General features: G+C 56.2%; 1 protein-coding gene across 2 annotated transcripts; it reads right to left on the reverse strand.

Moving 5' to 3' along the window:
* Positions 1-274: 274 nt before the first annotated feature.
* PLEKHM1 (pleckstrin homology and RUN domain containing M1) lies at positions 275-22,307 on the reverse strand. Of its 2 annotated transcripts, XM_051772660.1 has the most exons (13): positions 22,228-22,307; positions 20,934-21,351; positions 17,105-17,193; positions 15,387-15,634; positions 13,391-14,017; positions 11,878-12,214; positions 9,396-9,636; positions 8,028-8,933; positions 6,386-6,531; positions 6,025-6,218; positions 5,513-5,576; positions 4,926-5,083; positions 275-1,065 (listed from the first exon to the last, which is right to left on the reverse strand). In XM_051772660.1, the coding sequence occupies exons 3-13, from the start codon at positions 17,144-17,146 to the stop codon at positions 942-944; spliced, it is 3,087 nt and encodes a 1,028-aa protein (XP_051628620.1). In that variant the 5' UTR covers positions 17,147-17,193; positions 20,934-21,351; positions 22,228-22,307; the 3' UTR covers positions 275-941. The 2 variants fall into 2 exon arrangements, with proteins under 2 accessions (XP_051628620.1, XP_051628621.1); XM_051772661.1 differs by lacking the exons at positions 20,934-21,351; positions 22,228-22,307 and adding an exon at positions 20,248-20,897.
* Positions 22,308-22,993: the final 686 nt, after the last annotated feature.

Below are 22,993 nucleotides of genomic sequence, written 5' to 3' on the forward strand. Positions count from 1 at the left end.
TTTCTGGCACCAGCATGCCAGGGAAAAGAACAACTGGAGAGGCTGAAACCGGTGGGGAGCAGGTGGGAAGGAAAATGGGGCAAGAAAAAAAGGGAAGGGTCCCCCAACCACCCTGCAAAACCCCTGAGGATGGAGAACAGGCAGGGAGGATGGAGGACAGAGGAAAAGGGACAGGCAGCATCCCCATTCCCAACCCTCCTCCCATAGAGATGTCGTGTCAGGTTGAACATGTGATCCGGCCCTTTCCTTGCAGAGAAGGAAACCCAAAACCAGCTTCACTAGTTGTTAAATAAACTTTATTTTTGCACGGGGAGGGGTTAAAGGAAAATAAAATTTCTCCCGAGGATGAGCAGCAGCAGGGGGGAGGAGCAGCCCGTGGCTCTCCCACGGCGCTGGGTGGGCTCTCTGAGTGGGAGATGCTCGGGGTGCCCACGGTCCCCCCGGGCGCGCAGGTCCCTAAAGGCACAAGTGTCACTCTGTCCCCTCCCTGCGTGGCTCTGTCACCCTGGAGCAGCCCAGCTTGTGCAAAACCCCCACGTAAAAAAATACCAGTTTTTCAGTATCGAACATCTTAAAAAACTAGAGCTTTGATCAACGTCAGTTCTCCACATCCTTGATTGGAAATCTGGACTGACACCCGGGAAAGCTGCTGGGTTCCACCGGGAGGGGACATTGGCACCAGGAGGGTGGCAGGGAGCAGCACCTGGTTAGTGTGAGGAGGGATGGACCTTTCCACCCGCCCTGCTCAGTCCTGGGTGGGCAGAGGGTCCCACAGGACCGGAGTCCCCATCCCACACTGTCCCTGTCCCCAGAGAAGGGCCAGGCGCAGGATGGGCTCCCGGGCAGGGGGGCTGTGCTCTCTGCCTCCTGCCATCCCCATCCCTTGGGGCTCATCTGGCTGGATGAGAAGCCGAGGGCAGCGCTGAGGTCGGTGCTGGGGGCTAAAGGCTGGGCTCTGTGCTGGCCTCCAGCCGCTGCTGGTACCGCTGCCGGCGCTCACAGCGCGGGCACGACGTGGCCCGGGCTTGGCAGTCCCGGTGGAAGACGGTTTTGCACTCGCTGCACCTGGGAAAACAGGGGAAAAAACACCCACTGTGTTGGTAACATCAGAGCAAACACCAAACTCCTCCTCCCAACCAAACCAGGGAACACTTCCCTATCTTGGGGTTCTCTGAGCCCCAGCCTGGCTCTGGCTCAGGAGGAGCTTTGAATGCAGGAGCAGCAGCTGCTCGAGCAAAACCTCAGCAGCTCCGAGCCGGAAGGAGCGCCGTGGGTGCTGCCGGCAGCTGCCAGTGTGGGAGAGAGACCAGTGAGGTTTGAGCTGAGGTTTGTGCCCTGCTCTCACAGCGGGGACAGCACTGAGCAAAGCTTCAAAGGTGTGACAACCACCCCTGGAATAGCAAACCCTGCGACAGCGACCCTGAGACACCAAACCCTGGACACTGACCCCTTGACACTGACCTCGTGACACCAACCCATGTGGCACCAACACAGCGACACCGACCCGTGACACTGACCCCAGGACACCAATCCCTGCGATGGCATTGCTGTTGGGGACCCTCTGCTTGCCAGGGCTGGGGGGCACAATCAGAGACCCCCACCCTGATGGTGGGACCTGCATGTGGCAGGGACACTGTGGGGACACCAGAGCCACAGAGAGGGGACAGAAGCCAGGATGGTGCTGCCCTTGAGGTGGGACGTGTCCTAATTGTTCCCTAATCCAGCTCAGCAGCAGCAGGAACGTGAACAGCCACAGTGACACCCTGCATGGAGCAGCTGGGGGGGACCCCCCAGCTCGGGTGAGGGGTTCAGTGCTGAATCAACAGAACAAATGTCCCCACTACAAGGACTGAGCTCAATTTTTGGGTTGTGATCCCCAGCTCCCCAGTGGCAGCAAAATGCTGCTCAGCCACATGCCAGCAGGGCAGCCAGATTTATCTTTCAGTGTGCAAATACCTGGTGCACAATCCATGTGTGAACAGCACCAAACACCTTAATTCCCCAAAGGATCCGTGGGAGCAGAGCAGTGAAACACCAGCAGTGTCAGGAAAAGGACAACGACATCACAGCCAAGGTCAAATCCTGCTCCTGACAGGAGCTGCAAACCCTGAAGGGCTCGGGATAGGGAAAGACTTGTGCATGGACAGGAGGGATTTGGAACAGGAAATATGCATTTCCCCATTGGAATACACTTCTACGTGGCCTCTCCAGATTAGCAGCCATAGTGGCTGCTCCCCGGGGGTGGGGGGGATTTGGGAAGCCGGGGCTGGTTCCGAGGAGAGCTGGCATCTCCTGCCTCCACCTGCCCGAGCCCCGGCGCAGGAAGCGCCTGAGCCGCGGGAGCAGGAGAGGGTCCCGCGCCCGGGGAGGGAGGCGTGTGTCATTGTTCGAGGTGTTGCAGACACATCCTGCGGCGAGTGTTGGTGTGACCCCGGGGCGGGCAGAGGGGCAGGAAGCCGGGTTTAGCTCCGCGAGGATGGCGGTCGAGCCGCTTTCCTGCTGCACAACCTCCTCCTCCTCCTCCTCCTCCGTCGGGTCGAAAAAGAAAAGACGTCAACAAACTTCCGAGCTCGGCTTTGCGGGGCACGAGACCTCCAGCCGGCTGCCAGCCGGCTCAGCCACACACACCGCGCTTTCCAGAGCCTGCTTGCTCTTTTTCCAGGGAAAACGGGCCCCCTGGGGGTGTTGTTTTCTCGATAACGAGCTCGCTGCTGTCGCTGCAGCAGGGAGGGGAGTGAGCAGCGCTGCTCAGCCACCACGGAAATACCTGACAGCCACCTAACACGGGGCACCCACGGATCCTGCTACCCCTGGTGTTTTCTGCAGGTTCTGGGAGGTGCTGCTCACTTTTAGGGATTGCCAGGCAAAGTGAGGCCGTGCAGACCATCGGCCTGTGAAATCTCTCTGCCACGACTGTGCTCAGTGCCAAATAGGATATGACAAGACAAGAGGAAACGGCCTCAAGTTGCCCCAGGGGAGGTTTAGGTTGGATATTAGGGAAAATTTCTTCAGGAAAAGGGTTGTCCAGCCCTGGCACAGGCTGCCCAGGGCAATGGTGGAGTCCCCATCCCTGGGGGGATTTAAAAGTTGTGTGGATGTGGCATTTGGGGACATGGGTTAGTGGTGGCCTTGGCAGTGCTGGGGAATGGTTGGACTGGATGATCTCAAGGGGCTTTTCCAACCTGAACAATTACATAATTCTATGAAATAACCATGGAGATGTGGATCTCTCTCCACCTACAATGGAGCAGGCTCCTGGGCTGGAAGGGTTTGATACTGACTTCTTCAGCAAACCCTGATGGTGGTGGGGATAAATCCCCCTCTACCACCCTCCCCCTGTTCCTGATTCCAAGTTCTGTCCAGCTGCTGCATCCCAAGCCACAGCCAACCCTGCTGCAGGGCAGGTCCCTGCCTGTGAGGGATGGGAGCTCTTTGGGCAGAGGGAAAATCCCAGTGAGAGCCACTGTCACCCCTGTCCTGCTGGGAACATCCTCAGCCTCTTCCCAGCACATCTCACAATGCTGCCCATTCGGCTCTTTGTTTCCCAGAGAAGCTGTGGCTGCCCCATCCCTGGAAGTGTTCAAGGCCAGCTTGGATGGGGCTTGGAGCAACCTGGGCTGGTGGAAGGTGTCTCTGCCTGTGTCAGAGGGTGGAACTGGATGTTTTTTAAGGTCCCTTCCAACCCAAACCATTCTAGGATTCTATGAAATCCATGTCCAGGCATCCTTTCTCCCCTTCCTGGCTGTAGATGGGGGTAGGACAGTCCCACTGCTGCTTCCCCTTCCCTTCTGCAGGCCCTGGAAGGGGTCAGACTGAATCTGAACAGATGTGCTGGCCAGGTGAGTGAGGCAGAAGCACCTTCCTCCTGCTCCTCCTCCCTCCAGCCCCTTGGCTGCCCACCAAGGCCTTTGCAGGCTGACAGCAAGGTGCTGGTGGCTCTGCATCTTCAATGTGCAAAGCCACCTGTCTTGGTGAGACCTTGGCTCTGTGAGGACGGTCCTCTCCTGCCCCAAACAGCCCTGATTTGGTTCAGATCATCCTGGGGCTGATGGGTCCCACGGGGACACGGGCACAAGGATGTGGGTACCGTGACAATGAGTCCCAAAGGATGGGGGAACCACGAGGACGTCGCTGCCATGACGACACGGGCAGCACAAGGATGTGACTCCCACAAGGACATGGGCACCACGGGGATGTGACTCCCACAAGGACATGGGCACCACGGGGATGTGACTCCCATAAGGACATGGGCACCACGGGGATGTGACTCCCACAAGGACATGGGCACCACAAGACTGTGGGCACCACAATATGGTTTCCATGAGGACATGGGCACTACAGGGATGTGGGTACCACAACAACATGGGCAGCATGAGGATGTGGCTCCCACAGGGATGTGGGACATGAGGACGTGGCTCCCACAAGGACATGGGCACCACAAGGACATGGGCACCACCATTTGGTTCCCATGAGGACACGGGCACAACAGTATGGTTTCCATGAGAACATGGGCACCCTGAGAAAATGGGATCCACAATATGTTTTCCACAAGGACATGGGCATTACAAGGATGTGGGGACCACGACAACATGGGCAGCACAAGGATATGGCTCCTACAGGGATGTGGGACATGAGGACACGGCTCCCATGAGGACATGGGCACCATAATATGGTTCCCATGAGGATGTGAGCACCACAGTATGGTTTCCACGAGGACGTGGGCACCACGAGGACACGGGCACCACTGGGATATGGGCACCAGGAGGATACACAACCACGTCAGACCCATTCCCAGTTCACCCCGAGGCCACATGCCTTGGGAGTGCAGACCCCCGAGGGGGACCCGGGGCCATCTGGGGCTCCTGGCAGAAGCCAGGCCGTGCCCTGGGGTGTCCTGGCTGCAGGGGGCCAGAGGGGGGGCTCACCTGGTGGTAGTATCGAACTCGAAGGGGAAGATGATGTCGCTGCTGTTGCAGATCTGGCAGATGAAGCCGCGCTGGGTGCACAGGTCGCAGCTGTAGACGTGGTGGGACGCGAACTGGAGCAGGGACTGCAGGAAGGTCTCGAAGACGCCGTCGGCGATCTGTGGGACAGGGGGGTCAGTGCTCCTGGAGCCCAGCCCTGCCGGGTTCGTGCTGGGTTACACCCGTTCTTGGAGCTGCCACGTGAAGGCAAGGCTGTCCTCCAAACACAACCCACACCCAGGTCACAGTGGGACCCCAGAAAACAGAGCAGCACCCACAGCCTGCCAGGATGGGGCTCCTGGCTTTGGAATCACTGAAAAATCCAACTGTTGGAAAACTGCTGAAGAAGCACCATGTGGTGTCTCCACAGACCCTGGGGTGTCTTCACCAGCAAAATCCCTGTGACAAGGCCAGGTTGGACAGGGCTTGGAGCAACCTGGGTTAGTGGAAGGTATCCCTGCCTGTGGCAGGGCGTGGGACTGGATGGTCTTTAAGGTCCCTTCCAACCCAAACCATTTTGTGATTCTATGACCATGCAAAGCTCTCACCTGCCTCAGATCAGCAACACTGTATTTGTGGGGACACTCCAAGAGGTAATGCCTGTGATCAAGCCTGCAAAGAAGCACAGAGAAAAAGGAGTAGATGGTTTCCACCCCATCTCCAACAGCTTTGGAGCAAGGAGGTGCCTGGACAATGCAGATTCCTGAAGAAAATCACTGCAGAGCCTATTCTTCTATTGTGCCACACATCCCAAATCCTGCCACTGGAAATCGTGTGAGAGCATTTCAAAGCAGGGAGGGAAAAAAGAAAATAAATATCTCATCTATTTTCCCAGGTGTTTCCTGTCCAGCCAGAAGCTCCTCGGCCAGGAAGGTGTTTCCTGAGTCACAGCTCAGTGTGCTGACACAGCCAACAGACGGATAACTCCTTAGGGCAGATGATATGGAGCGAAAAACCAGCCTGAGCCTTGGCAGCACTGCTCTGACAGGGGGTGAGGAGGAGAACCAGGAGACCACGGGGGTGCAAAGAGCAGGGAATGTCACCCAGAGAGGGCCCTCACCGCTTGCTCAGCTCCTTCAGGGCGCCGCTGCGGCACATGATGAGGTAATCCCCCAGCAGCTTCAGCTGTTCCCTGCTCCGGAGGATCCGCCCCATCCTCTCCACGTGCTCGTAGAGGCTCTCGTTGACCAGCTTCAGGTCGATCAGGGGCTGGTTACGGATCTGGGAGAGGAACTTGAGGGCCTGTTTGCACACCTGGGGCACAGAGAGGGGACAGGTGGGCACGGAGCGAGGAGAGGCTCGGAGAGGGGCCTGGGGTGGGCACCTCCAACCTCGGGGAATGCCCAGATGGACATTCAGGAAGCGTGGGCAGATGCCAGAGCGTTTCCCTGCTCCCTGCATGGACCCAGCCCAGGACTCACCCCTCGTTTGGTCAGGTCCCAGTTGTGGATGAGGCGGGAGGGGATCACGGTCTCGTCATCGCGGTGGCAGCTGTCGCAGTAGTAGAGCCCGGAGAAGGCGCAGAGCTTGGGCCTGGCGAAGGAGAAGCCGATCTGCCTGGAGCAGCCTGAGGGGAGCAGGGAATGAGAGGGGACCTGAGCCTGCACCCATCACTGCCAGGACAGGGAGAAACTTTTGGGAGCAGGGAATGGAACAAGTAAGTTTTGGGAAGGGTGGGGGATCAGCTGAAGCACTTGTAGGATGTTCAGTGTGATGTTCCCCCACGATGGTCCGACAGGCACCACTTCACTTTTTCTCCATAAAAAGAAGGCTGGACAATCCCTGAACCCACTTTTATCTATCAAGTCGTTCAATTGTTTGGGTTGTTTGTTCTTTTTTTTAGGAAAAGTGAATTCTGGAAATATCCCAGTGGTTTAGGGAAGAACCTAAATCCCACCTGCTGCCCCATTACCCCCACCAGTGGCTTTGCCCTATTTTACCTTCACTCAGCCCTTTTCTTTGCTGCTGGCATCACAGGGTCCCCAAACCTCATCTTCCAGGGATGAAGTTAGGATGGATTAACCCCAAATCCCCTTTATTATAGCAATGGGGAATCCATCTTGGCTTTGATACCCCACCTGTCACACTCTGGGGTGTCTGGAGCTCATCCCTCAAAAACATTCATGGAGATCATGTGCTGCTTTCTGAATATATAATGAAACCCAGTTCTTATTGCTAATTACCCTGAGATGGAAGGGAACACATCCCAGGCTGGGAGTGGGGTGAAAGCAGGGCAGGCAGATCCCTAAAGAAAATCTACACATAAAAACTGGAAATTTGTCTTTTTGGCTTGTTGCTTCCATCTGTGGGGAGGTGGAAGATGCAGGACAGAGCCTGGAGGGAAAGGCAGAGACCAAACAGACCAGAAAAAAAAAAATATATATGAAAAAAAAGGAGAGGGATTAAAAGAAAAAAACCCAACCTGCTGGAGGGTACAAGAAATATAATTGAGGCAGGAGAGAAATCTGAAATTTAATTAACTTAGCGAGGTAAAGAGCAAATTATACCTCCTGTGAAGGTCAGTGAGGGTGCCACCAGCATTGCCCCGTGTGCCAAGAGGCGTCAGGGGAAGGGTAAATGATTGTTTTGCAAAATCAGCTTGTCACACCCATTGCAATCCCTGCTCCTGTGCTGCCTTACTGGAAAAACTGCTCTTGATTGCACTTTCCCCACAGGCTGCGGCCTCAAAATGCCCAGGAAGAGAGTCCTGGGCCTGTGGTCCAGCTAAGGTTGCTTCAATCCCAGTTCCTGACTGTCTGTACCAAAAGCATCTTAAATGGGAGCCCAGCAGCTCCCAGTTGGAGCTGGGCAGGGGTGGGATGGGGATTGTGCCCACAGGACATCAAAGGTGCCACCAGCTGGGGACGTGAAACTCCACTGAGAGGCTTTAGTGGTTTGGATGAGGAAACCAGAGAAGCTGTGGCTGCCCCATCCCTGGAAGTGTCCAAGGCCAGGTTGGACTGGGCTTGGAGCAACCTGGGCTAGTGGAAGGTGTCCCTGCCCATGGCAGGGGGTGGGATGAGATGGACTTTCAGATCCTTTCCAATCCAAACCAAACTGTACCTGCACAGATGAAGCTCTGAGAGTCCAGGCCCTTCTCCATGGGGATGGCCACCAGGTACTGCAGCAAGAAGCCGTTTTCCTTCACGATGTTCTTCAGGACGACCTGGGAGTGCCCATCCAAGCTCCCACCCAGCGTCAGCGCCTCCTCTGCGCTCTCCAGGTAGGCCATGAGGGCCCTTCGGACCAACAGCCTCCACGAGGCTGCTTCCTCTGCGTTCTCAGCCTGCAGCTTCAGCACAGCCTTGGAGGTGATCACCTTGAAGAAGGCGGGTCCCCCCAGGCTTGTGTCCGGGAGGATGTCCTGGATGGTCTCTATGCCGTAACTGTTGCTTAAAATTTTGTCATTGTTCCTGATTTTAAAGCACTTCAGAGTTTCGAGGGACAGGGAAAAAATGAAAGGGACCCAGGTTTTGTCCAGGTCCATGTACAGAACAGCCTCTTTTATCGCATCCAGCTCCGGCTCGTGGGCTGGAGTCCAGTCCAAGCTGTTCCCAGGCACGTCGCTGTGCTGGAGAGCACTGGAGTCACCCTGGATGGGCTGGGCTTCACCTCCATCCTCGGAGTACTCCAGAGTCTCCCACTCGTCCTCCTCCAGCTGCGGCCGGCACTTGTGCAGCGCCTCTCGGATCCTGTCCAGCCAGTCCTCGGCCTCATCCCGAGAAGGGGCTCGGAGGTAGAGCTTCTTCCCCAGGAAGACCAGCTCGAAGCGGCCGTCGGAGTGTGTCAGCGCCAGGGACTCGCAGCGCAGCAGGGAGTAGCTCTCCACACAGATCCGATCCTCGTGGTCCAGGAAGAGCCGGAGCTCCAGCGGCGACAGCTCGCAGAAGAACTCCTTCCAGATGCCCATGGCTCCCCGGCGCTCCAGGCTGCCCAGCTTCAGGAGCCCTCGGAAAGGGTTGGAAAGACCTGGGGGAAAAGATGTCTCGGTTTAACCGAAAAAGGAGAAGCCAGGAGAGAGAGAGAGAAAAGCCAAGGGGGGCTCAAAGCAAGCGACCCAGAGAGCCTGTCCTGGAGGATGGTGGGATGGGGCAGGAGTTGATAGGACCTTGGTCTCCACCATTTGTCCACCTGTACTTGGGTTTCTGTCCACCTGCATTTGGGTTTTGAGGCTGAGAATGAGTGGGATGGCATAAAGAAAAGGTGTCCTGAGGGTGGACAAACCCTCTCCCCCTAAAACACTTCCCACCAGAGCCAATCATGGGCTCAGCAATGCCTTGGGAAGCTGCTCCATTGTCTTCTGTGGCTCTTAGTGCTGCCACCAGCTCACACCAGCCAACAGCTGCTGCCCAAACAGCCCATCATGACCCAGGATAATCCCTGAGCACTGCCCAGGGCAGGCACTGGATGGAAGCAGGAGGTGGCACGTACCCATCTGCCGGCGGTGCACCACACTGAAGCCCTTTTGCTCCCGTTCTGGGGACATTTTGGGTTTCCCACTCTCCGAGGAGGGCACCGAGAGCCTCTCCAAGTCAAGGGCACTGATGAGCCCCGGGGCCAGCCCCTCACTGTCCCCCTCAGGCCCGAAGCCATTGGTGTCAGCTGTGCTCCCACTGCTCTCTCCTGGGGAAGGTCTGTAGAAATCATCTTCTGAGATCCAGCTCTTTCTTTTCTGTTAAAAAATTAAATATAGTAATTATCAAACCTATCGAACACCCTGTGCCCCTCAAACACACATGTCCACAAAGATCCCTCCTCAGGGGCTGATCCTGCACAGACCAAATTCCAGGCACTGATGTGTGGGGTCCAGTGGGAGGTTCCTCTGCCCATGGCAGGGGAGTACAACAAGATGAGCTTTAAGGTCCCTTCCAACCCAAACCATTCCATGATTCTCTGCTGGCCATTCCCAGGAGGATGGCTCCCCCGGCTCCCTCCAGTCAGGGAATGCTCTGTGGGACTGCGTCAACAGCTGGGAAATACTGGGATTCTATCCTGGTGGGATTATAAAGTGCAAAATCAATCAGTTCTCTCCTCCTAAAATCACTGTGGAGGGAGAGCACATTCCCTGCAGTGACCACAGGCATTTGGAGTGTTCTGATGGAGGGTGGGATTCCAGCCCTGCCGTGGAACAGCATGAGCTTGCCTGGAGCAGCAGCACCAGCCATGTTCCAGGAGGAGCAGGGATGGGGAGAGGTACAGAGAAGATGTCCAGGATGAAATATGAGACCTGTGGCTCACAAACACTTGGCCTGAGCCATGCAGGGAAAAAATAAAGCAGGGAAAGTAGAAGAAACCTTTGTCTGCTATGTCAGGAGGGGATGAGACCCATGGGCAGAAGAAAACATGGCTGTAACTTCTCCAGGAGTTCTACAAGAATCACAGAATCATTAAGGTTGGAAAAGCCCTCCAAGATCACCAAGTCTAACCTGTGACTGATTCCCCCTTGTCAACCAGACCAGAGCACTGAGTGCCACGTCCAGTAATTCCTTGCACACCTCCAGGAATGGGGATTCCACCACCTCCCTGGGCAGCCCTTTCCAAAGCCTGACAACCCTTTCAGCGAAGAAATTCCTCCTGAAAGGAGCAAGGTTCTGGGACAAGGTCCCTGAACAAACAGCACTAGAAAAAAACCCAGCTCAGTGCCCTGGCATGAGGGAGCAGCATCCCTACACTCAGGGCTGCATCCCACCAGGAATGTCCTCTCAACTTCCCTTCCCAGCTTTCCAAGAGCCTTTTATCCTGAATAACAAGGTAAGTGACAGCACAAGAGCTGTCAGTCACCACCCTGTGGGAGGATCACGGGGGTGGTGGGGGTGGTGCAGCTCCTGGCTTACTCCCGGGGCAGGAATGCAGGTTGCTCCGTGAGTCATGGGAGAGCAGGGGGAATTTCCTGTTGACACAGTATGTTATACATAGATTAGGTTAAACTGGCTCAGGGCCACGAGGAAGCAGCGGAAACGGGATAAGCAGGAGGGAACTGAAAGGAGCAGAGAGCAGGAATGGTCTGGGGGGGGTATGAGGTATATCTTAACCTCACCAGGGTGGAAAGGATGGGAACCAGGATGGAAACAATGGGAACCAGGACGGAAAAGTCAGTAACAAATCAGACAGAGGACGAGGCTGTTCAAAGAGTTTCCTAAAAGCAAGAGCGAGTGGATGTGGCTCAGCTCCGTGTGGCTGCAGGGGAAATCCGCTGCTGCTCGAGCCCAGCACCCGGGAATGCCATCCCTCTCTGGGAACAGATGTGCTGCAGGAGGGTTTTTCCGCTGGGAAACTACTTTATTTCCTGTCCAGTCAACCCTTTTCCTCCTCTTATGTGGGCCATAAAGGAAGAAAAGTCCCCATGAGAACCTCAGTTCCAGGGTTGTTTTATCTCTTGCACACAGCCCAGATTTGTGTGAGAGCTCATCCCTCTCCAGATATCCTTAACAAACTTCCTGCTGCAGCCGCTCCTGGAGAGGGATGACTGACAGGCCAGGCAGGCGTTCAAAGGTTTAGGTGTCTCTTTTACCAGAGAATACAGACTTTGATCCAATTTCTCCCAGAGCAGCTGCATGGATACTACTCCATGGAGTCCAGGAAGATGCCTGTGGAGTGGGGAGTATCACTGGCAACCAAGTGGGAGCAGCGCAGAAGATGGGAGTTTGGAGAAATCCATTTCTGGAAGTGTTTAATGCCAGGTTGGGTGGGCTTGGAGCAACCTGGTCTAGTGGAAAGTGTCCCTGCCCATGGCAGGGGGTCAGAACTGGATGATCTTTAAGGTCCCTTCCAACCCAAACCATTCTGGGATTCCCTAATTCTATGAAACCGCTGCCTCCTCAAAAAACCGTCATGAGTTTTGTTTTTTCCTTTTCCATTAGGTCAGGGAGCAAAACACCAAGGAGATGGGAAGGGAAGGAGCTGTAAGACCTACCGGACAGCCCAGCAGGGGAGAGAGCAGGTACTCGGCCGTGGGACTCCGGACTGCCAGGCCACCCTCGCCGCTGCCGCGCTCCCCTCTGCTTGGACCATCCCTCCGTGGGGCTGGAATGCTGGCTGTGCCACCAGCATCTCCCTCCTCGTGGCTGGTGGGTGCTGTGTCACCTGTGGGAGCGGAGCTGTTGGTGCCGGGGGGTGGTTCCTGGTGCGCTCTGGGGGTCGGTGCCGGGGGGCCCGCGGGTGGCCGGGGGGAGCAGCCCAGCACGCTGGGGACCAGCCGTCCCTCCGGAGCCTCCGGGCTCCGCCGGGCTTTGCTGAACTCGGACAACACCCTTGAAAGGGAAAAACGACTGGTTTGAATGCAGCTGCAATGGCCCAAACCTGTAAACCCCCCCCAGTTATTGTAAATTATAACTGTGTAATAACCGTGCCAGTCCACAGGCTGGCAGCACGGTGTGGCTGGAAAATCCCAGTGATGCCAACAGAAAAATGTGGGATTTGTGCCCCACAGAGCAGTGTCAGCCCCATGGCATGGCAGCAGGACCCTGCCTGCAATGGGAGCATTCCCCAGTTACACACATTAAAGGGGTTTGATTCCATGGATGCAGGGAGTGCTGGGTGCTCCCACAGCCCCAGCCCCATGTACAGCTCCTGGACACGAATCCAGCCTTGGACCATGTGCCAAATTTCAACTGTTTTCGTTAATAAGCAATTAATAGTGGAGCCTGGCCAGAGGAGTGGCTGTTCCCATGGCCTCACTTCAGTGCCAGCCCCAGAATCAAACCAGCCCAAGATTAAAACTTGAAACAGCATCTCCATCACGAGTTTAATCCAATCAAGGCAGGTTCTTCCAGGACCTCTGGAAGATGCAAAATCCTGAAAGTAGGGAATGATGCTGTTATAGATGGGGGAGCACAGCCTGCAGCTCTAAACCCTCCTGAAGACCTTCACTGGGAAGAGACATCATCCCGAGGCTGGGCTCCCTCAGAGTCACATTTTAAAGGTGGTACGGAAAATATTTACTGACTACTCAGAGCTTATATAACCCTGGAAATCTTTGTGCTGGATGCTCGGCAGGAATAAGTCACAAGGATGACAAACCAACAACCTCCCTCCTCTGAATGATCTGCAGAAGCTGCAAATTATAACCCTCTCTGTGACCAAACTCATTTCTTTCCCCTCACGGAAAGCCCTGGAGCAACCCCCAGCATGCACCAGGGAGATGTGACATTCCTGAAACCAGGGAGCAGCATTTTTCTGATGTTTCTGCCCTGCTAAAGAGGACACACACAGACTTCAGTGGCCACGAGCTCATTTGCAGTGGCAGCAGGGGTTCAGTGAGCTGTGCCGAGTGGTTCGTAAAAACAACGAAGGCCCTTTCCAGGAGGAAAAAACCAGCTTGTGAAAGAAAAACAGGGAGAAAGGCTTCCTTCTTATAGAGAGAAAATAATGAGAGCCCAGAGAGGGTTAAAAATCCCTTTGGAGAGGAGAGCTGGGGCAGGACTCACTCTTGCAGTGACCTGTCCAGGTCCTCGGCGGTGGCCGTGCCCAGGTCGGAGTCGCAGGACAGCGGCTCCTCGCTGCGCTCGGGGCTGCGGGCACAGGGGGCCGGCGGGATGCTGTCTGAGCCCAGGCTGGAGGAGAGCTGGGACGAGCTCGTGGTGTTCAGGCTCAGCGAGGACGACGTGAGCTTGACCTTGCTGCTGGCTTTGCCGATGGGCAGCATCGAGGGCTGGATCTCGATCTCGTCCGACCCCGACGACTGCGAGATGGAACCCAGCGACGCTTTCCTGCGGGGCTCGGATGTGAGGGGCTCCAGCAGCTCCGAAACGGGACACAGACCCGACAGGGACAGGGGGGTGATGGTCCACTCATTCAGAACTGCTGATTTATAGGACAGCTCGAAGGTTAGGGACGATAAACCCTGCAAGTAGCAGAGGAGAAACTCGCACTCCTCGGCATCCAGGAGCAGAGCGGGCGCTTGGTAGTACTCGGACAGCCGGGAGCGATCCCGCAGGAGCAGCTTCAAGTAACACTCCATGAGCCCATCATTCAGTGCCAGCCTCAGCCAGGCACGGCAGCGACCCACGTCTGTGTTGATAAACATGAGCTGTTCCAGCTCCGAGACAATATTCCTGGGAAAAAGGAGGACAAAGGACAGAACAGGACGTGAGCGGCTCCGTTTAGGTCCATCATGGGGCAGAGGAGAAGCAAAGCCTCCATCAGGAACTGCCCAACCTGCTCTGCTATGGGGAGTTTAGAAGCTGGGATAAAACAGGCTGTGGAAAATCTCTTTCCTTCATGGAAAATGTGGTTTGCCATGGAGAAAAATAGCTCCCGAATGCCCCAAAGCTAAATGTGTTGGTAAGGATCCAAGGCAGCCCTCAGGTGCCTCGGCTTCTTCTCCTCTCTCTGGCTGGAGGCATCTCCCACCCATTGCTTGCCCTGGAACAAGGATGCAGAGGGGGGAATTCCTGCTGTCCCTGCATATTAGTGGGGTTTGCACTGGTTGGATCCTCCTTGGTGACAACCACGTGTCTAAATCCTCACTTCAAATTTAAAAGCAGCCAAAACACAGTGAAAACTGCTGTGGCAGCCCCAAAAAAACAACCTGGGTTGGGTCGAGCTCCTCAAGCAATCTCAGCCTCTGGAATTCAACTGTTCTTCCCTAAGATCCAACAGCGACACCACGGTCCCTGGATCCTGCCTGCTCCCAGCTCACACCGGCACCACAGACGCCTCAAAAACCAGGGCAAAAGTTTTGTAAGACTTCTTTTTTAATCTGTCTCTCAAGACAGAAGAAAAAAAACCTTCAAAGGGCACAAAAATATCCCCTGTAGAATGTGAAAGAATTATTTTCATCCGCTCTTTCATAATTCAGGAGTCGGCTGATGGAGCTGGATGAGGCTTTCAGAACAATTTGTGTGGGGGCTGTTATTTACTGTGGGAGAACTTAGCTTAGGGAGTGGCTCAGAAAAACCCCAGTAAATAGTAGTCACCCAGAGAGACCTCCTCGAAGGCTGCTGGGATGTGGGGAAACAGGGCCAACCAGCCCCAGTAGATCCAGGTCAGGAGAGAGACCAGATCCCTGCATGTGCCTCCCATAAACAGCTGCTGCCAGACACCACTGCAGTCACTGGGGTTCCACGGGGGACCTGGAACCACCACATACAGCCTGGCACCCAAAAATAAATAGAAAGGGGTGTGTCTTCACAATTTCATCCCTCAACTGTTTGGGGATATCAGCTCACCCCCAGCACACACTCAGAGGGGCCGTAGGGGGCCCAGCCCCTCTCAGCACCGCAGGGGCTTCGCTCTCCTACCTCCAACCCCCCAAACCCCTGTGAGGGTGCCTCTTCCCCAAACTGAATGGACTGAGCATGCAGGATGGGGTAGAGATGCACTGAGCCATCCTGCTGTCCACCATTCCCTGAATTTTACTGCACCAAAGACAAGGGATAAACGCGAGCGCGCAAATCCCTTTCAGCAGCAACAGGCACTCACCGATGGGTGATGCTCTTCAGCAGGCCCCAAAAGACCGGCTGGGGAAGGGGTCCTCGACCCCCTGATTTCTTCCCTTTCCCCCCAGTCTGTGCCTTGATGTGCTTGGCCTTCAGCCCATGCACAAAAACAGCTTCCAGGGCGCTGCAGAGCGTGTTGGCATTGCCGTCATCGCTGGTGACGACGGCGTCCGAGCTCACGTACTGCTTCTGCAGAGCCTTGATGGCATTCACCAGCTGCTTCTTGATCAGCTGAAAGCCAGGAGGTGCATGTTTGGATCATAAAAAGAAAACGATTAGGAAGGTTTTCATGTAGAAGGGCTCAAACCCAGCAAGGCTCATTCACAGCAAAGCACCATGTGATTCCTGCCTCCTCCTTTGCAGTGGCTGAACTGGGAGCATTGCAGCTGAACTGGTTGAGCTGGGGTCTCACACTGTTGACATTACAGTTCGTGTAGCTTATTTTGTTAAAAAAATAATAATTAATGCAATTTTGTGGTGTTTCAGAGCTGGGGTTGCTTTTGGAGCACGTGGTGCTTCCTCTGCAGGCAGCAAATGGCTTAAGGGGGTAGGGAAGGCACTTTCTCAGGGGAAACACGAGGATTAAGTAAGTGTGGGTGAGAAAGGAGAAGCTCAGAGGAGGGAACAGAGCCCCTGAGCTCGTGCAGGTCAGCCCAAGCAGCATGTGACATGTGACACGCTGACGGGTCCCACCAGCAGAAATCAAAGCCATCGACCTCGCTGGCCGTGCTGGTTAAACCTCAGCCACTGCTGGGATGGGCCCCCAGAACAGAGGGGTTTGGAAGGACACCGGGGTTCAGCTTCTGCCTTTGAAGAGACTCAGCAGGTTCTGAAGCTGGAACTTGGGATTTTTACCTTCCAGCAGCTTTGCTTCCCTCTCCCACCAGTCAAAAGCAGGAAGTTGAATTTTACGCTGGTGGAGAGGATTTTTTTCCTCATGCAGCTGAGCCTGGGTGTCTCAACCAACCTTATTTCAAATCCAGGTTGTGTTTACAAGCAGGCACTTGGAAAACACCACGAATTCCTCTGGGGCCCCGCCATGTTTCAGCATCAGGCAGCATTCCAGGCAAACGCTGAACATTCCCTGACCAGGCCTTGGGCAGACTTTGATTCGAGCCTGGGTTGGCTGCACAAACCCATATTAAATTTCCAGCCTGGGATATTTTTTTCAGCATCTAAATAAGATTTCCAGCAGCTGGAGCTCAAGGACAACAGTGGGGGGAGTGTGTCCCTTATTGGGGTGCTGTTTTCCAGCTGCCCCCCAGGTCTGCTGGCCCAAGGAAGGAGCACCACGGGCTGAGAGGATTAAAGAGTGCAAATGATTTTATCAGCCACACATGGAGTCATCCTGCTGTGGGATGAACTAAACACTCAGGTTTAACTGCTGCTGTTGATATTGTTAAAGGTGTTTAAACTCCCAAAGTTGGGTGAAGAGACCCCAAACTGGGGGGGGTGACAACATCCCTTCGCCCATCCCTTGGGGCTGAGCACCTTCCCTGCCCCACCCATGTGGGGTCTTGCAAAGCCCTTGTGTGACTTAACCCACACACACTTTATTTCCTTTAATCCCCCTGCCCAGACAACCCATCCCAATCCCAGCTGGCAGCACCCACAAGTCCTACCACGTCCCCAGCAGTGACTGAAGTTGCACTGGGCAGTACCTGGAGCTATGTGGGGAGCACTGGGGTGGGTCTGGCTCACCTGTATGGCTTCCTTGGGATCATCGAGGTGGCTGGAATGCATCTCCGCTGCTGCCGCTCCCGGTGCCGGGCGCTGCCTTCACATGTCACCTGGGGATGAGGAGGAGATGTCTGAGCACCCAGACTCACCTGCCAGCTGAAGGGCTTCTGGTGCCACACAAAAGGGGTGGATTGTGCACCGAGGAATTCTGCAGGTGCTCATGGCCAGGGTGCTGCTGGATCCGAGCTGGGAGTGAGCTACGACCTCATGAAAAGGTACCACACTTTCCAGGGACCAGGAGAGTTTTGGGCAAAACAGAGCATGGCCAAGAGCCTGGGAGGGAGTAATTAACCCCTGCGAGGTTCCAGCAGGCAGTCCCCAGGCTGGGTGAGCTGCCAGGCAGGTCCAGCCAGCAGCACCACACGCAGGGCCAGGGACGGCTGCCCCTCTCCCTGTGTCACCTGCAATGCCTGAGCCTGAAGGACAGCACCCAAAAACCATGGGAGTGGCATGAGGTGGCCTGGACAAGGGGGTGTCACCCCCTAGCAGGCTGTGGAAGAGGAGGAGGAGGAGCAGCAACGCTGCTGCCCAACCCAGCTGGGACAGACTCTCTGGGCACAGAGCCGTCTGGGAAGGAATCATGGAATCACAGAATGGTTTGGGTTGGAAGGGACCTTAAGGACCATCCAGTTTCACCCCCTGCCATGGGCAGGGACACCTTCCACTAGCCCAGGTTGCTCCAAGCCCTGTCCAACCTGGTCTTCAACACTTGCAGGGATGGGGCAGCCACAGCTTCTCTGGGCAACCTGTGCCAGGGCCTCACCACCCTCAGGGATAAGAATTTCTTCCCAATATCCAATCTGAATCTCCTCTTTTAGTTTAAACCCATTCCCCCTTTTCTTGTCACTTGTCTGCCTGTGTAAAGTCGCTCTGCACCTTTTTTATAAGCCCCTTTAAGCACTGGAAGGCTGCAGGTTCTCCATGAGGCTGATAAATCCCAGGATTTTCCCACTCCAGGGGGTGCAGATGCCAGGGCTGCTCTGAGGCTTTGGTGGGAGACAGAGAAAAATCAGTGCCCTCCCACTATGGGAAACCCTGGAAAACCAGATGTGAGCAGGCAGTGGCAGCCTGGCTGAGTCACCTGCCACTGCAGGGGGTTTGCAGACAAGGGACCTTTGACTTCTGACTCTTGGCTTCCTGCCCTGTTCCTCTCTGGGAGCCATTTGCCGAAACCGAGCTGTCCCTGGAGCCCCTGAGGGCAGAACATGTGGCTGTCAGAGAGACCCCCATGGCACAGCTGGATCCCTGACCAAAAACCATGGATCCCAGCATGGAAAAGGGTCCAAGAGCTGCTCCAGCACCTGCTATGGCCCGAAGTCTCCTAAGGATGTGAGAGGTTGGAGGAGGAATTTATTCACAGAATCCCAGAATCCTTCGGGTTGGAAGGGACCTCAAAGTCCACCCAATCCCACCTTCCACTAGCCCAGGTTGCTCCAAGCCCCATCCAACCAGGCCTTGGACACTTCCAGGGATGTGGCAGCCACAGCTCCTCTGTGCCAGTGCCTGACCCCCCTCCCAGGGAAGAATTTCTTGCCAATATCCCACCTAACCCTGCCCTTTGGCAGTGGGAAGCCATTCCCTCTTGTCCTATTAAGCCATTCCCTTAAGCTGGAATCACTTGACATCCAAGAGAAGGAGAACCCAGCACTGGCCACAGGGTTGGATATGCCCCTGGCAGACAGTGGCCTTGGAATGGGCATCGATGTTTTTAGGTTTTATTTCCAAGCCAACACAAAAATCCCAGAGCTTTCCCTGAGCAGAGCTGACAGCATCAACCTGCCCCTCTCCTGCCAAGCCTGGGCAGAACTGTGCTTTACTGAGCAGCTCCTACATGGCCATGGCCACTCCCAAGGGCAGTGGTGCTCCAAATCCAGAGCAGTTTAAACCCAGAGCAGCCCAAATCCAGAGCAGTTTAAATCTGGAGCAGCCCAGACCAAGAGCAGCCCCTGCAGGTACCCCACCAGCCACTGGTGCTGGGAGCAGCAGGACAAGAGCTCTTTGGGGCCAAACCCCGGATTGATCCTCAGTGTTTCCAGAGTTCACAGGCAATTTCAGAGAAAAGGAAACTGTTTTTGCCACAACTTGTCATAAGATTTCCTCCCTTTGGGTTGCAACACAGAAATGGGAGAGTGCAGGGATTACAGGGAAGTTGACCTCTGGCTCAAGAGGCTGCTGGGGTGTTTAGGCAGCAAGGCAACTGCTAAGTGGCAGCAGTGGTTGATGAGGACAGCAGGGAGCCATCCCCATCTCTGCCCTCCATCCAGGAGGCTCAGGCTCCTTGGGGCTGGACAAACTCTGCCCCTTTTCCCACCACATCCTGCTACACCCTGTGAACAAGAGACACATCCCCCCTGAGACACTGAGGGTGGGAGAAGACCCGAGGGTGGGCATAGGGTAGCGTTTCTCATGCCCAGACAGGCAGCACAGGTGTTTCAGCTCCAGGACTGCAGCCACCACCCGTGCTCTTGGCACTGGCCACCCTGACATCCTGAGCCAGTCACAGGGAAAGGGATGACAGTGGTGGTTTTGCAAAGACCTCGTCTTAAGTTTTACAAAGACCTTGCCTAAGTTTTACAAAGCGAGTGTTATTCCCCCAAAAGACATGTTCCTTTGCCAGCATCACCTCCTCCAGCAACTGCAGGAGGTAAGACACTGAGGGCACCCGCCACCTTCACCACAGGACTCTCCACTCCCACCATGACCAGTCCGACCAGTTTGTTCCAGCGCCACGAATCCACGCAGCACCACTTATGTTGGGACAACATTTTCCTGAATAAATGAGTGCAAGGAACCAGCTCCAAGGTGGATTTCACCCAACACTTGTGCTGGGAGGAAATTGGAGAACACAGGGAAATCGGATCGGCAGCCCTGGCACTGGCTCTAGAAGGAACCAGGGGGCTCTGGAGCACTACCAGGCAGATCCTGGAAAGCCACGGCTGCTCCCTGTGATCTTGAAGGCATAAGAGGCAGGATGGATGTGCAAACACAGACAAGCCCATCTACAGCAGAGAAAACCCACGAGGTTTCCCAGCAGTCACCACCCCCGCAGCTCGAGTGAAAATCAAACAAGTGAGGAACAGCCCCAGAGAAGGAGTTTGACCTACCGAGGAGGAGAGACACTGGCGCAAGGGCAGAGCTGCTGCTTTCCCAGACTGCTGCAAAACAGCCAGATTCTTTGGGATTCTTGCTGGAATCAAGCCTTGTGCCAGCAGAGGCAGAGCCCCCCGTCCCAGAGCTCGGCTCCTCAGTCTCCCAAGAAGTGAGTTATAAATAAACAGCAGGTCACTGCCTGTGCTCAGCGGGTGGAAAACAACAGCCCACGACGGCGTGAGCTGGTGACTCAAGGCCTGGACACGGGGCCAGTCATTTTCCAAGCACGAGGGCCGTGCCAGTCACCTTCTGCCCCAGGACATGGGGGCTCTGACGGGATGGTGGGTCCAAGGGCCGATGTGGGGACAACCCTGTCCTCCCACCCAGCTCCTGCATTCCACCCTGGCCACGCTAAAAACACAAGCTGAGCCCAGAGAGAGGCAGCCTGGCAGCAGGGGAGGCAGTTGGCATGGCTGGTGAGGTGGCTGGGTGGAGGATAAAACCCCTTGGAAACAGGTTGCCAAGGGTTAAGGCTGGACAGATCACCCTCATGGTCTGACTTTGGTTCCTTCCCTGAACCCAGCCTGGCCTGAGGCAGCACTGCTGTGACTCCCAGGGCAGGAACACAGGCCTGGCATGAGGAACAGGTCCATCACACCACCCTCATCCCCACAGAACCATCTCCTCACAGCTCACAAACCTGCTGGTGGCCAGGGAAGCGTCGTCGCTGATGAACCCTCCGAGTTCTGCCCCGCAGGCGCCCAGGAGCAGCTGGGGCAGGAGGAGCAGCCACTGAGCTCCCAGCCTGGATGGTGAGACTGTGTTTCCCAACACTCCAGACCGGGAATTCCCTTCAACCTGTTGCCTACTCCTGCACCAGGCTACAATTTGCCGGAGCCACAGGGAGAGCTGGAGTTGATTTTCCAAGGGAGCCGCCGCGCAGGGGCGAAGCGGGTTCTGAAACCCCCAGCGTGTCGAGGCAAGGTGTTCCCAGATTTAATACTCCCAGTTTTCGTGTCCCTTCGGATTCCCGGTGCTGGAGCTTCCCAGTTGGTTTTCCCGGTGCCATCCGGCGCAGCGGGGGGTTCGCATCCGTGGGGATGGGAGACAGGGGGTCACTGGAAGGGAAGGCAACAAGGAGACGACTTTTTAAACTCTGTATTTTCACAAGAACTACCCAGAGCTGGTAATTTTCAGTGAAAAATCCGTGGTTTATTGAGGATGGAATGCCTGATAAACCAGGGAAAGCTGCAGGGATCCCACAGGCAGTGGGATCTCGGGCTGGTGGAGGAACAGGCCAAGAGGTTTGGGGTGTCAGTGCTGGCAGGAGGGGATTGAGGACCAGGCACCAACCCACTGTGGGATCCCACAGGGGTGCACCTGACCTGCTGCCACCCCACCCTAACCCTGACCTGTGTGGGGCCTGGCACGGGTGGGCTGGGGGTCTGGGGGGCGTTGGCTGGGGGGAGATCGGGCCCTGCCCGGGGAGATGCAGGCAGGGCTGGTGTGGGGAAGGGTCAGTGGCCATGGGGAGCTGGAGGGGGGCAGTGTTTGCTTGCACCACTCTGCACCCCCTCACCCTGTGCCCCATCAGACACCTCATCACCTTGTACCGCATGGCCCCCATCACCTGCACCCCTCGTCACACCCCTCATTACCCTGCACCCCCTGTCAGACACCGATCACCTGCACTCCCTGCCAACCCACAGTCACCCTGTACCCCCTGTCAGACCCCCACCACTCTGTGCCCCTTGTCAGACCCCTCACCCTGTGCCCCCATCGCTCTGTAGCCCTTGTTAGACCTCAATCACCCTGCACCCCTTATCAGACCCCCGCTCCCTGCACGCCCCGTCTGCACCGCACGGGCCCTCCCCTGCACCCCACGGACGCCCAACACCCCGCACGCCCCGTCCGCACCCCAACACCCCTCACGCCATGTCAGACCCCCCCTCACACCGGCCCCCCGTTACCCCCCCGCTCCCGCCCCCCCTCACCGGCTCCGCGCCTCCGCCCGGGGAACCCGGAAATGCCGGGAGCGCGCACGTCCCGCCCCTCGTGACGTCACCGCGCACCCGGGCCACGCCCCTCCCGCCTTCCCGCGGGCACCGCGCGGGGGCGCGCGCGGGCACCGGGAGGGGCCGCGGGGACAGGGTGGGATGGGACTGAGCTGGGAGGGGGCACGGGGAGCGTCCGCTCCGACCCCGGCTCTGCACACACACCCCAGCAATCCCACCCTGTCCCTCAGAGCGTTGGCCAAACCCTCCCGGAGCTCTGGCAGCCTTGGGGCCGTGCCCACTGCCCTGGGGAGCCTGGGCAGTGCCAACCACCCTCTGGGGGAAGGACCTTTTCCTGAGGTACAACCTGAGCCTGCCCTGACACAGCTCCAACCGTTCCCTGGGTCGTGTCACTGACCACAGAGAGCAGAGATTGGAGCTGCCCCTCCACTGCCCCTCGGGAGGAATTTGAAAACACCAGTGAGGTCTGACCTCAGTCCCCTCTTCTCCTGCTGAACAAACCAAGTGACCTCAGCCTCCTCATATGGCTTCCTCTCAAGGCCTCTCATCATCCTCATGGCCTCCTTTGAATGCTAATATTCAGTGTCTGCTTTTATATTGTGTCCCCCCAAACTGCCCCAATATTGCAGGTGAGGCCGCCCCAGGTCAGAGCAGAGCGGGACAGTCCCTTCCCTCTGGGCCCGATGCCCCCCGGGATGGGGTTGGCCCTCCTGGCTGCCAGGGCACTGCTGAGTCATGGCCAACT

This window comes from Manacus candei, unplaced genomic scaffold, assembly GCF_025592945.1.
Source record: "Manacus candei isolate 608988 ecotype Guabito, Panama unplaced genomic scaffold, ASM2559294v1 h1tg000158l, whole genome shotgun sequence".
Classification (NCBI taxonomy): Eukaryota; Metazoa; Chordata; class Aves; order Passeriformes; family Pipridae; genus Manacus; species Manacus candei.